Source organism: Melospiza georgiana, chromosome 10 (genome assembly GCF_028018845.1).
Source record: "Melospiza georgiana isolate bMelGeo1 chromosome 10, bMelGeo1.pri, whole genome shotgun sequence".
Taxonomy (NCBI): domain Eukaryota; kingdom Metazoa; phylum Chordata; class Aves; order Passeriformes; family Passerellidae; genus Melospiza; species Melospiza georgiana.
In genome coordinates, this window is record NC_080439.1 from 11,825,041 (window position 1) to 11,839,530 (window position 14,490).

The 14,490-nt window shown below is 36.0% G+C and overlaps 1 protein-coding gene across 4 annotated transcripts in view; it reads left to right on the forward strand.

The window, feature by feature from the left end:
- The window catches only part of OPA1 (OPA1 mitochondrial dynamin like GTPase), a 49,409-nt gene that overhangs the window by 15,158 nt on the left and 19,761 nt on the right, over positions 1–14,490 (forward strand). For all 4 annotated transcript variants that reach the window (XM_058030942.1, XM_058030944.1, XM_058030943.1 and 1 more), the window contains 20 exons: positions 427–480; positions 1,512–1,616; positions 2,532–2,618; positions 2,994–3,107; positions 3,427–3,507; positions 3,914–3,988; positions 4,294–4,365; positions 4,505–4,604; positions 5,130–5,260; positions 5,787–5,859; positions 5,951–6,023; positions 6,770–6,885; positions 7,492–7,556; positions 8,147–8,223; positions 8,460–8,625; positions 9,152–9,304; positions 9,912–10,020; positions 10,655–10,734; positions 11,864–12,004; positions 13,329–13,445. In XM_058030942.1, the coding sequence (XP_057886925.1) occupies positions 427–480; positions 1,512–1,616; positions 2,532–2,618; positions 2,994–3,107; positions 3,427–3,507; positions 3,914–3,988; positions 4,294–4,365; positions 4,505–4,604; positions 5,130–5,260; positions 5,787–5,859; positions 5,951–6,023; positions 6,770–6,885; positions 7,492–7,556; positions 8,147–8,223; positions 8,460–8,625; positions 9,152–9,304; positions 9,912–10,020; positions 10,655–10,734; positions 11,864–12,004; positions 13,329–13,445 (1,989 nt within the window). The remainder of the gene's footprint in view (positions 1–426; positions 481–1,511; positions 1,617–2,531; positions 2,619–2,993; positions 3,108–3,426; positions 3,508–3,913; positions 3,989–4,293; positions 4,366–4,504; positions 4,605–5,129; positions 5,261–5,786; positions 5,860–5,950; positions 6,024–6,769; positions 6,886–7,491; positions 7,557–8,146; positions 8,224–8,459; positions 8,626–9,151; positions 9,305–9,911; positions 10,021–10,654; positions 10,735–11,863; positions 12,005–13,328; positions 13,446–14,490) is intronic.

The following is a 14,490-nucleotide window of genomic DNA, read 5'->3' on the forward strand; positions in this document are numbered from 1 at the left end:
TATTTTCTGTAGTAAAGAGGTGTTCAGTGATTTTATCACATTAAGATGATGTTACTTCAGAAAGTGGATATACAAGATCCTGAGAGTTTGGCCACTAAAACTATATTTAGTTCAGTGGCCTGAAATCTCAGCACTATATGAAGCTGCTTTTCCTTAAGCCCACTTTCCCACTGTTAAGTCTTGAAGTGTTAATTTCTACATTTGCATGTACTGAAATTCAGACAATTCTTTGATGGAAAGCCCCTGTTGCAGATGGGGCTTTCCATCAGCTTTAAATTTCAAATGCTAATTGAAGAATTTTACTTGCTGTAAAATGCATGTCAAGTCACTTTTCTTATATGGAATGAAACTTCCAATTCATAATTTGGTTACTTACATTGCTTAAACTAAACAAGTGATGGTAGCCATGGTTATTTTTCTTTGTAGGTTTCTGACAAAGAGAAGATTGATCAACTTCAAGAAGAACTACTACGCACTCAGGTGACTTTTCTGAGTTATTGTTGCCTGAAGTAGTGATTTATGTGTAGCAGACTCAGATTTACTAGACAAAAGCACACCTGAAGTATATTTGGTAAAAATGCAGTGCTTTTTTCAGTCTCTGAATGTATCAATGCAGAGTCCCCTGTGTTGGCAGAGAGCAAAGGTCAATCTAGTCTGTTCTTCTCTGACAATGACTTATAGAAAGCAAGACCTCATTGCAACCAAGTTTTAATCTCACCTTGATAGGCCAGACAGAACTAGTTATTTGTTGGATTTTTTTTCAGGGATGATGCACATTAGTCATATTTGTCAATGTTTGGGTTTTCTTGCTCACATTAATGTACAATTAATCTTTTATCTGCAGGCTTCTAAACTGTTTGGTTCTTTGGCTCAGCTATATTTTATAGGGGCTTTCCTAACTTCATTATATATTTGCTAGTTTTGAGTGCATTTATTACTTACATTTTTTTAATAACATATTGAAATTTATTTTTTTTAAGTACGCTCAGGCCAAATACATTTCCACATTGTAGACAAACATTTTCAGAGCAGATATCAAAACTATATACATCTCTCATCTTTAGAGTACCACTACAATCTCCTAAACAAGGCTAAGCTGGTACAGTTGTCCCAATCTGAGATGTTATGCTGAAGAAAGGGTCTAAACAAGGCTTGCCCATTTTGATTGAATGGCCAGTTCCCACTGACACTGATTTCTGTCTGATTCCATATGTGTAGCTTCTTTGAAAATGATGCTTAAGATGCTTTAATATTGATCTTTGTGTCCTGAGGTTTGAATAGTGTGCTCTTATAAAAACTTTTGAAGCAAATGGGTTGCACTGCAAAAAATAAAGTCATTCTGACACTCTTCTCTTAGTGACCTTGTATTCTTAGTAACTAGTGATCATGAAGGTTTCTATATTTCTGAAAGACCTGCCTGAAGGATTTTAAGTTTTTCATAGGTAAGACTTTGCTCATGTGAATCTATTACATCCATAATTACACAAATATGTTTGTACTACTTTTTATAGCTCAAATACCAAAGAATGCTTGAGCGATTAGAGAAGGAGAACAAAGAATTGAGAAAATTGGTACTACAAAGAGATGACAAGGGAATTCATCAGAGGAAGTTAAAGGTATGTGTTACAAAACCACATTGAAATATAATTACACCATATTTTCCATTATGCTATTCTAAATTGCATTTGTTAATTCATATATAAACTTCTAACATTTGTTTTAGAATATCTCTGTTAATTTTTTGAGTCATCAGGACTTTCATACATCTTTTATTCTTTAACCATATAACTTTCGGAGGTGGCTTCAATTGAAAACCATGAAGGGGTTATACCATGTCTAACTAAATAACTTACCTAAGGAATTGGGAAATGTGGCTTGGTTTTTCATGTAGCCTGACTGTATTTTCAGATAATCTTGCTTCCAACTCTTTTTACACACACAGTCTGATATCTTTGTGCTTTGTCATGGGTCTCATTGAGTTTGGTAGGAGTAAGTTATGGGGTCAGGGAACATCATTTAATGACTGTATAAATCCAGTGAGACTAGCTTTTGTTTTTGTCTGCCAACATCCTGAGCATTTTAAAAATAGATGTTTTCTGCTTCTCTGTGTGATTTCTTAACCTGTATGGATATTGTTCTTTCCTCTGGGAAGGGAAAGATGAATCTTACTTGTGCATAAGTTTGATAACTCTGTATCCTTGTTAATGTTTATTGTTTATCAAACTAAATAATTGTAGATATTTAATAGAAGAAACTCAATTTAGCTTAACCTGAAAGCTGCAAAGTTTGCACTTTGTTGTTCTCTTATGCTGTACATAGGATCTTTCATTTTCCCCCTTCATCCACAGGAGTCAGGAAGTGACTTTACTTGGAAATGTATTTCATAGAACAAAGATAGCTGCAGTATAGACAGCTGTGGTTTCAAACCATCAGGAGAAAGTAAAATCATTTTTGCACAAATTTACAGAAGTAGTCTGAAACTTCTGTTCTCTTATTTGGCTGTGTTTTCTCTGTGTACTTTTTTTTTGTAGAAGTCCTTGATTGATATGTATTCTGAAGTGCTTGACATCCTGTCTGATTATGATGCCAGTTATAACACTCAAGATCACCTACCTCGAGTAAGTAGATAACAAGTTCAATTACTTCTATTGAAACACCAGTTTTACAATTAAATAGAGCATTTCATTATATTCCAGAATAATCCAGAGTTAGTGCTTGGCTATTTTCTTGTAACTCCACCTTTTTGCTTAAGACATGTCTTTCATTTTAAAAGCAATTAGATATTTTTGAAAATAACAAATTTAACCATGGTAAGCCTGTTTTGGCTCTTAGATAAACCCTGTCTAGATTCACTTACTGCTGCTGTGCTCGGGTTTCCATTTTAAATGGAAATGGCTAATGTTGATAGAGATGCGTGTCTTCCTAGTCAGCTTTTATCTAAACTTCCAAAATATCCTTCCAAAAGCCAATGTCTGTTTAAACTTTCACTTAAGGTGGTGGTGGTTGGAGACCAAAGTGCAGGAAAAACCAGTGTGTTAGAAATGATCGCCCAGGCCCGCATATTCCCTCGAGGGTCTGGGGAGATGATGACACGTTCCCCTGTCAAGGTAAGGAACATCCTCATCTCTGAATCAGCATTTGCTGCGTTGTTCTCCCTCTGATTATGACAAGCATCCATGTGCATAGGTTTATAAAATGGCCTGTAAGCAAGGGAGTTGTTTCAGCCAATGACAAGAGCTCTGCAGGTCTGCATATGATCTGTGTGTACTGTCTGAGTAGGAGCCAGTACCATTTAGTAATTTTGTGCAAAATTATCATTACATATAACTGTGTCACTACAAAGGGAAGTATACATATGTCAAGTACTTCTCATGTTTCTCTGTGTTAGATTTGCTATACTTTCTCATTAAAGCTTTTAACATTTAGGTGACCCTTAGTGAAGGCCCCCACCATGTGGCTTTATTCAAAGACAGCTCTCGGGAGTTTGATCTGACCAAAGAGGAGGATGTAAGTATAATAAAGTGACTGGAAGTTAATGAGACTTACTTCTGTTGATTCTCTGAATAATTTTGTATCTCTGTGATCTCTAAGCCCCTGTTTAATTAGAGTGAAAGATGTTTAGTGGGGCAAGGCATTGTATTAGCTATTAAATTATCTCTTTGGCTAGCACTGAAGTGGATAAAATGTTGAGTGCTCCTTGTGCCAAGACACTTTTGAAGCATGAAGGGATCTTCAGGTAATCTGTCATTTAGTGCCTTCCCCATTTACCAGACTTACTAAAGATGCATTTGAAATAATACTTATAAATTGAGATCTTCATCCCTAACTAAAAGTGGTTTTCTGTGTAGGTAATTTTTCTTCTATCACAGTTATAAAGAATTTTCTGTTTGATATTTTGCTTTTCTTGTAACAGCTTGCAGCTTTGAGAAATGAAATAGAAATCAGAATGCGAAATAGTGTGAAAGAAGGGTGCACTGTTAGCACTGAGGTAAGACTTTTCAAATATTTCATGGTAAATATCTGTGTTTGTATGTTTTGGAAGTATTCTTCAGCAGAGGGATTGTGATGAATCCAGTCTGCATATACTTTGTGTTTTGCAGTATACAAGGTGTATTTGGACTGTTAAAATCAGTTTCATACAATAATGCTGCATTTATATTTGCATTAAAAGTTGTACTTCCTATTTAAAATTATGAGTTGTTGCTGAATAAAACATATGTGTGTTAATATAGTTTTATATATGTGTTTGTCTATGTAACTATGTTCAAAGTAAATTTCAATTTAATTTCACAGACCATCTCCTTAAGTGTGAAAGGTCCTGGTTTGCAGAGAATGGTATTGGTTGATTTACCTGGAGTCATTAGTGTGAGTAGGCAATAATTTTTAAAATGAAGACATGTAAATAAAGTGGTGTTATTGATGAGAACATTAGCCATTGAGGATTTTTTAACAGGTTGTTTTCTTTGTTTTTCTTTAAATATTTATCTCCAAATGCATATTAAAGACTGTGACATCAGGTATGGCTCCAGATACGAAGGAAACTATCTTTAGCATCAGCAGAGCCTACATGCAGAATCCTAATGCCATCATCCTCTGTATTCAAGGTACTAAGAGTCTAAACAATTATCCACTTGTATTTTTAATCATGGTTCATATGTTACTCTGGAGTCTGTTCTGATGGTGTTTTTCCTTTTGTGATAATTTGTGTAGTGTACAAAACAGCATGCTGTGGAATATCTGTTTATAAATTAGGCAATCTGTGCAAAATTTGTGGCAAAAGCAACTTTTTGCTAAGAGTTATTGTAGCATTAAAGAAAAATGGTGGTGGTAATAAAATTCAAGTTTTCCACAGAAGTGTTTTTGGAGGTAGCATGCAATAATATTGAATATAATATAATGTTGAATATTTTGAGTAAGCTGGTACTTCTTGAAAACTTACAGAACTACAATAAACTGCTTTGTTTTGATTCTGGGAACAAAGCAATTTTTCCACTATGTGTATCCAAAAAATGGAACATAAGTCTACTTTTATGGGGTTAAATTTGTAACATGAAACTTGATGATGGCTACTGTGTTTTCAGTACTGTTAGATTACACAGTCCCTAAAATAAACTTTGTATTTATTTTAGATGGGTCAGTGGATGCAGAACGCAGTATTGTCACAGACTTAGTCAGCCAAATGGATCCCCAAGGAAAAAGGACAATATTTGTGTTGACTAAGGTTGATCTTGCTGAGAAAAATGTGGCCAGTCCAAACAGGGTGAGTCCAAAGAGGTGAAACTCTTTTTCTCATATTGTGCTGGCTGAAGTCACACATGGTAAAATAGTTGTGATGCTGGCAGAGATATTGGACCTCACCTGCCTGTTCTAGATGGGTTTGAGTGCTTATTTCTGTATTGAGTTGATGATTTTTTTGGTAGTTGTTGTTTTAATCTCTCTCAGGCCTTGCTTTTAATGATCAGCTATGGGACTTCAGTCTCAGCTTGCTGTAATACTGATTCCTTTCATGAAGGTGACCTGAGCAAGTTCCATTTCCCAGAAAGGCTAAGGAAATTCTGATATAGGCATTTTTGTTGTGTTTTGTGTTCTGCTGTGTTATGCCTTTTTTGATTTATGCCTTTATTTTTTTAATTTGTTTTGTTTTCAATCTCAGTAGAGCTCATATCCCATGACAAATTGCTTCCTGCTGTAGTCTATGCACAGCTATGACTAGATCTGGCCTTAAAACTGTGGAATATCTCTGTGCAAAGTAATTGATGGGTTTTTTTAATCCTTTATTTTCATAGATCCAGCAAATCATTGAAGGCAAACTATTCCCAATGAAGGCTTTGGGTTATTTTGCAGTTGTTACTGGAAAAGGTAAAGAGAGCTCTAGCTCTGCTTATTTTGTTCTTGGTAGCCCAGAAAGCTGTCTGAATGGAACTGTTGCAGCACTCTTTTCTTTTTGCAGGAAACAGCAGTGAAAGCATTGAATCCATTAAAGAATATGAAGAGGAATTTTTTCAGAATTCAAAGCTTTTAAAGTATGTTGCTATTTAATCCTTTCTGTTAAAATGAGCTTGTGTTGGTAAATGCTAGCATCAAATTTTCTCGTGGAATTTAAAAGGATTGCAATGTGGAAACACCAATTGAGATTTAATATGCTTAAATTAAGTATCGTGTTGAGGAGACCAATTTATCCTGGTTTCCTGATGCTTGCTGTAAGTCAGTGGATACAGACAGGCATCTTCAGGCAGCAGCTGATTCCACTGCAGTTCTGGGCCACTCTTCCAGGGTTTGTGTGTCTCTCCATCAGCCCTACAAGAACTAAGTTTCAGCCTGTCTAAGCACTTAGAGCTGAGAGGAGTAAATCCAGCCCAAAAGTGAGTGTTAGTGCCTGTAAATGTCAGTTGTCTTGGTGTGACCATGAGTTAGTTTGTGTGTTCTGAGGGAGACTCACTGAGTGGAGTTTTGATTTCACAGGCTGGTGTTCTTCAGGAAAGTACAGTACATGATCTTTGGGACTGTGGTACCTGCACTGCAACCTCTAGAATAAAAACTTACTTAGGGTGGGGCTTTTTGTTCCTGTGTTTTGTTTTGAGGCTTTTTCTCCTTGCTTTGGTGATGATCTACACTGAGTATTTTAGAGGAAGAGACTGGAATTTGGGTTAGGTGCACAGTTACATGTTATTTTCTGCTCTGAGAAGCAGAGTTTATTCTAGAGAGCAGAAAATGGGGGCCTGAAAGCTTGGATATGCAGAGAACTTCCTCTGGCTGTCTTTCTTTACAGGACAAGTATGCTGAAAGCACATCAGGTAACAACCAAGAACTTAAGTCTTGCTGTGTCAGACTGCTTTTGGAAAATGGTGAGAGAGTCTGTGGAGCAGCAGGCAGATGCTTTTAAAGGTAAACATGTTTTGAAAAAAAAGGAACTAGCAGCTTGTTATCAAACAATTATTTCTTCCATATGCATATAATGTTTTACCAGCATGCTTGGGCAATTGTTTTTCTTACATTTTTTATTATCAGCATTTCCCATAAATTGGTAATTGCCCCAGGTAATTTCTGGAAAAAAACTAAAAATGTAATTTATGTTGCAAAGTACTACTTGCTCTAAAAATCAAAGGAGTAAAAAAGTATGAAGAACAAAAATCAAGTTGGGTTGGTTTTTTTTGTGAGCAAAATACAGTTCTTCCACTGGATTAAGATCTTTAAAATGGCTTCCTATATAAAAGTACCATCTGGTCAGCCAGGGCAGGGCTGATGTGTGCAGAGCTGGAAGCTGAATGACTCCTCTGTGCTTTTTTAATGCATGAATTCTGCCATTTGTAGACAGAGTATCTTGGCATAGACAGAAAAAGTTTCTGCTCATTTGCAGACACTCTTAAAGTTCTTGGAGAGTTTTTCATAAGCAACATTTGTAGCAATTTTAAGACCTGCTGAACTTCTAAGGTTGTCATGAAGTGCTCATAGACAAATAAAAGAACAAGGCCCTGTTTCTGATTTTTGCAGCCACACGTTTCAATCTGGAGACAGAATGGAAGAACAATTACCCCCGGCTGCGAGAGCTTGACAGGGTAAATTACACTGCTGCTGTTAGTGTGTGCTGCTAAGGGTTGAAGACTGTGAATCTAAATTTATGCCTTATAATTTCATTTGTAAAGGTTTCTTAAAGTTAACACAAAGTACTGACATTTCAAGATGTTAGGACAGGGTAAATTATTGTAGGGGAAGGAAATACTGTTCTTCAGAGTTGTGATGCTTCAGCATTTAAGTCCTTCACTCTTCTAGTATACAATTACCTGACTTAACTTGCCCCAGGGATAGGTCAGTGTTTCTTTGTGATCATGACAGAACTGGCAAAGAGAAGTTACATTCTCTGGTCTATCAGACTGAGTAACAAAACAGTTGGGATCTCATTTTGTAATTCTTTTATAGATATCCTGAGTATTGAAATGCCATGCCTGGGCAAAGGCATGCAAGACTTGGGGGGGAAGATGTATGGTAAACCAGGGTGCCTGATGATATGCATACACATTGTTCAGAACATGACCAGGAGGCATCATTTGATGCTTAAAGGCCTTAAGGAAAAGGTCTTGAATTTTTTTACCTTTTGTATGGAGACATGATCAAACTACACATAATCTTATTATTTCCTTTTGCACAGAATGAACTGTTTGAGAAAGCAAAGAATGAGATTCTTGATGAAGTCATAAGTTTGACTCAGGTCACCCCAAAGCACTGGTACAGTAATTCTGGTTTTTTTTTTCCCCTACAATTTACTAGGAGAAGTTTGCCTTTACAATAGAGTTCTAGAAAACAACATTATCAATTATAAGTAAGAAACTGTTTTTCTTGGACGATGGTTTGTGTTCCTATGGTCTGTAATGTTGTTTTCCGTGTTCCTAACAAATTGAATGCACACCTATTAGTCACTTGTGTACTGGAAACCATCACATGTGTTACAACTCTCATTTTAGGGAGGAGATGCTTGAGAAAACTTTATGGGAAAGGGTATCTACTCATGTGATTGAGAACATATACCTGCCAGCAGCACAGACTGCAAACTCAGGGACATTTAACACCACTGTGGACATCAAACTGAAGCAGTGGACTGACAAGCAACTGCCTAATAAAGCAGTAGAGGTGAGAATTTAGTTATTTAAATTTAAAAATCAAATTAAAACTTAATTAAAATGTAAAATGAAAGCATAACTCCAGAGAAGTAAGATGATGTTTGAATGGCTGAACTGCTGTTCTTTTAACTAGCTAACATGTCAGAAAAGGCTGGCAAGATCTTGCTGTCCCAGAACCATTCAGAGCAAAAACATTGTATTTTGCTCTTCTGGTGAATTTTGTCTATTAAAGAAAAAAACCTGAACCTATTTTTGCAAGGTTAACAAACCCCTCAAGTAGGTGTATTCACATTTAATAGATTTATGCAAGTTTAACAGAATTCTGCTTGCTACAATACAGTGAAGCAAAGTTTAATGTTGCTTTTATTAGCAGTGGATAAGGCAGCAAAGGAAAAGTCAGTGATTTATGTTTGTGTGGGTTTTTTTGGAAAGTCTCCAGATTTTTATACTTGAAAGAATTGTAGTAAATGTGCCTTTATCAGCTGGTGTATGGTGTAATGATCCATTTCAGGAGAAATTGTTTGCTAACTTTCCAGGTGGCATGGGAGACTTTGCAAGAAGAATTTTCCCGCTTCATGACAGAAAAAAAAGGAAAAGAGCATGATGATATATTTGATAAACTGAAGCAAGCTGTCAAAGAAGAAACTATTAAGAGGCATAAATGGAATGAGAGAGCGGAGGATAGCCTGGTATAATGTAGTGGGCTTTTTGCCTTGAAATGGTTTTATTAGAGTTGAATAATCAGTATTTTTGCATTCTTACGCTGTAATCATAGAATTATTATTTTTGTGTCCATCTCACCTTTTCTATATGATGTTTTAATTCAGTGTTCCCCATTTCATTATTATATTTTATTAGTTATTGCCCTAAATTAGTTATTACCCTAAATAGTATCTAATAAAACTGTTTTGGTTCATTCATGAATGTCCTCCATAATCCACTGGCTGCACTAGGGCAGCCTGGTGAGAATTGTTTGGCATCAGCTTATTTGTTCTGTTCAGTGTAGCCCTATAAAATAACATAATTTCATTTCCATCTTTATAGATTCTGTAATCCAGAGGGATTTCATATCTTTTGCTTTATTTTTCCATTATTTATGCAGGCTGTAGAAAAGAATCAGAGGCACACGAAAATAATTTTGGCAGTGCCTTGAAAGGTGCATCTTGAATCTCTTGTGTGTGCCCAATAGAATCTGTTTTATCAGCCATTAAAAATGAAAAGAATACTAGAATTGGGTTGCTAACTAAATCCTGAATGAATGATTGCTGTGTGCTGAAGTGACATTGTGCATTGCAGCGGGTGATCCAGCACAATGCCTTAGAAGATCGGTCCATATCTGACAAGCAGCAGTGGGATGCAGCCATTCATTTCATGGAAGAGACGCTCCAGAGTCGGCTCAAAGACAGTGAGTGGTGTCATGTATTCCACTCTTCTTCCCCTTTTAATCTGAGCCAGTCTTGAGCTAGCTCACTTCACTGAAGGGCAGCCTTCATATCACCCAGCTGACATAGTGGTGACTGCTTGCAGTGGTAGTGATACTGAAATATTTAGCAAAATGCAGCCTGAAAACTCTCATGCTCTTGCTCTTAAAATGAGGCAACTGAATAAGAAGCGGTAGATATCTATAAAGTCAAAAAATGGTCTAAATGCACATGTAAGAGGACAGGATAAATTCAGGGAAAATTGTTGGTCTGTTTGTGGTTTCTAACATAATCAGTTTTGATGCAAGTTGCAGGCAAGATAAGATTTGAGGAATTTTTAGTGCATGATTTGGAACGAGGAGGGTGATCTCAGTAGAGGGTTGTTGTGTTTTTTATATACTTCTTGAACTATCTACTGGTTGGAAGTAATTTTTAAATTTTAGTGAAATACATCAACCATTGCTTGAAGTAAAATACACCTGACTTAACTCAATGTGGGCTGTTTTATGTTCTTCAACATTAAATGTTCATTCTTGTTCACATACTAATTTTGAAAGTTTAAATTTGACTGGTTGCATATATTTTGTTTGATACTTAACATCATACCTCCTTTTTCAGCTGAATCTGTTATTGAAGATATGGTGGGTCCAGACTGGAAAAAAAGATGGTTGCACTGGGTAGGCCGCACCAAAGAACAGGTAATAGTAAAAAAAAATAAAGAATTTACAGTTCACTACCTTTAGAAAACTTTGATTATTACTCAATAAATTTTCAAAACTACCAATTCTCTTCACACTATTTAGATGGCTACAAAAAAAACCTCACTTGTCATTGTTTTAAATAGCATGGAGAATTTAGTATACATTTCCATGCTCCCATCTACAGAGTGACTTGTAAACTGTTTTCCTTTTTTTAGCTGAATTACATCTTTGCTATTATGCCATTGACCTGTGTATTGAAGTTCTTGCAGTAGAAAGAAAGCAATGTAAGCAGGTGGAAACTGGGCTATTTTCTTCTATACTTTTCATGCCTGCCTTCTAAACAGAAGTCACATGCAGTTTCCTGTCATGCTCTACTTGGATTTAATTAGTATGTGATAGCATTATCATTTGCACAGTTGTATCTTCTGATAGGCCCTATTCATCATAGAATCTCCTCTCATTTGCTCATAGCTTTTGGAAATTTCCTTTGAATTTTAATTGCACCTTTTGTTCAATGACCAGAGATGATAGGCTTTTTATATTACTTTTCCTAGATGTTTCTCAGACTGATTCATACATTAAAGAAGTAAGCAGAATTTAAAAGGATAGACTAGGAAGTAATTGTTTTGCAGAAAAGAGTTTTACAGCTAGCTATATGCAGCCAGCTATTGGAGCATGGTAGTGACTTCAGCCTATATTAGTTGACTTTTATGAGCAGCAGGTTAAAGGTATGAACCTGTGGAGAGTTCCTGCTAGCTAATAGTCAAAAATTACAGTTTTAATCTGTGTCACAAGTGACATATGAATGTGAAACCCTGCTAGCAGATATTCATCTAGGGGAAAGGGGGCTAACACCAATGATTTTTTCCCACCCTTCTATTCTTGTTCTGCATTTCTGTATACAATGAAAAGGGGAAAATTAAATTGACAGTGAATTATCCGTTAAAAATGCTATATTTGATGTGTCTTTGCACAAATTCCTTTTGAAGTAACTTAAAAGTAATAGTTAATAGTGTCAGAGGTTTTTTTTGCCCTGGCTTATTAAGCAGATAGAGTGTTTATTGGGGAGGTGCTGATGATCTCTGTGTCGCTAATAATAAATTCCAACTAATCATTCCTATCCTAGAATATTCGTAATGAAACAAAAAATGAACTTGAGAAATTAATCAAGTGCAATGAGGATCATCCAGCTTATCTGGCAAATGATGAAGTAACGACTGTCAGAAAGAATCTGGAAGCAAGAGGAGTAGCAGTGGATCCATGTCTGGTGAGATGCAGAATTGTAACAAGACACATGGAAGCCCCCTGTGAACATTTGAATGTTTTCTAGATGCCAAAGAAAAGATTTCATCTGAATACTGAGTTTGTAATGCAGATGTTTCCAAACAAATCACTGAGTGACTGCTTGCACGCAATTCACACACTTGTGTTGGCTGGCAGACAAAGGCTGTGCAGCACTTTGGAATCTGTCCCTTTAGACTGGAATCAGAATCTGCTGAGCAGACTTTCTTGCCTACATTGTAACAAAACTTGTTAGAAATTATTGTTCAGATGTAATCAAGGCCTTTGTGAGCAAGTTACAGTAAAAACATACTGTGTATCCTACAGCTTTCCGTGTGGTTGTATGTGAAGTTTAGAGTTCATTGGTACAATGAAAAGAGAATTTTTAAAAAAAAATACTTAGAAAAAGGCAGGATTCTTTTAGAGTGTCCTGAGGGATTGTATTGTACATCTGAAATGTTCTGGAAAATTACATATCTCATTGCAGTGAAAGGCCCTGAAGGGTAATTAGACCTCTTGTCTCATTAAATGTGAGATTTTAAATAAATGAGAATTGAGACATTAATAAGTAATAGATGTAGATTTTCTATAGCAGTGATTTATTTTCTGCAATAACTTTGGCTACCTTTGCACCATTAATACATGCACTTCTTCTAGGAAGAAGAGTTGTAATATCTGCTGCTCTTTTCCTATACAGCACTTAGCATTTTTTATAAAGGTCATAGTAGTGATCCACATCTTCTACATGAGGAGGCTGAGTGGAAACTGAGGTTTATCTCGCTAAGCAACTGATTTTCTTAATTATGTTTTATGGGTTTTCCAGAGAGGCATCTTGATACACATGTTTAATTTTGAAGAATTGAAACATAATAAACCTAATCAAGAAAAGTTATAAATGTTTGTTTACATAAGACCCATTAAATATTTCTCTAAGCTTTAATCTGGTTTAATTGGTAAATTAATGGGTACAACTCAAAAATGTGTTCTCAGTGTGAATGTAAAGAATGTTTTCTATTATATAATATAAACAGGTTTTGGCCACAAACTGTATTTTTAAGCATTCAGTTATGTTCATGGAAGAGTAGGTTTTTAAATTGACAAGTCATCTGTAGTGTTTGCCAAGTGTAACTAACACATTAATCATATCCCAGTTGCAGACAAATTGCTGGGAAATATTTGGATGCATGTTACGTGATAGGAACAGTGGAATTTGGAGTTACATTTTAAAATTAAATGCAATAATTAATCTAAGCACGATAGTGAGTGTATGTATTTATTTATTTAGTCAAATTTAAATACTCTTTTCCTAGATTAAAGACACATGGCACCAAATTTATAGAAGATACTTCCTGAAGTCTGCTTTGAGCCACTGCAATCTATGTCGAAGAGGCTTCTATTATTATCAGAGGCATTTTGTGGACTCAGAGGTAAATTAAAGAACAGATGTTCTTCATCTATACTGGTGTTTTGCCTTAATATTTCTATTTCAGCTGAAAAAAGAATCTAAAAGTACTTTAAAGTAGCCTGACCAGATAGCTGGTGATCTCAGATACGTTTTACATGAGGCTTGTAATGGACAAAATGCCATCCTGGTGGTAATTATGTAAAATGACCACTAGGTATCAGCCATGACCTAAACATCTGTTTCTAATCCTTGTGTATTGAAAATGCACTGTTAAAACCAGTAGTGTACAGCTGTTGATATGTTTTTGATAGCCATTTCTCCTGCTTTCCCATTGATAGTTATTTGCTTCACTTATACAAAAAAATTTAGAAAACATCCCTATGGATTTATAGGAAAACTATCGTCAGTAAATGTTTATCGTTAATGCTTGGAACCATGTGTGATCAATAGGGAAAAAAATGAACAGCTATGAAGTTTCCAAACAGGTCTTTATAAATAACTTTTCCAGTTTTGTGAACCCGAGCTTGTGCAAGAAATGACAGTATGGATCAAATCACTCAAAGATTACACTATTTTCTTACCATTATCTTTTAAATCAAAGAGAAACTGCTGGAAAGATAGAGGTCCTCACTTTTTCTCTTACTAAGCCATGAAGCCAAAAATATTTGTTACTTTAGAAATACCTTTGCCTGTAAGAGATAAGAGAGAATGTATGGAGACCTACCTTTTCATGACACTTAAACCTGCTAGTCATGTTCCTGTCTTTTTTAAGGTGCCCTACTGTGAACTTAATGCTCCCTCCTGCCATCCTTGCAGGTGTAGAAACTGTCTCTTCTGTTGTTAACAAATGCAGCTCTTGGCCCAGCCCTGTCTTCAGAAGCATTTGTCATGCAGGGAGGCACAGCCTGGAGCTCAGCTGTTGTCTCTCAGTGAATTTGCTACCAGCAGTGGTGTTCCAGTGAGCATCAGGTTACACTGCCCAGCCTGCATAAAGTGTGTGCAAATTGTTTTTCCATGGTTTCCCATGATACAGCTCTTTCTGTTGAAAATAGCAGACATGAAGGTGA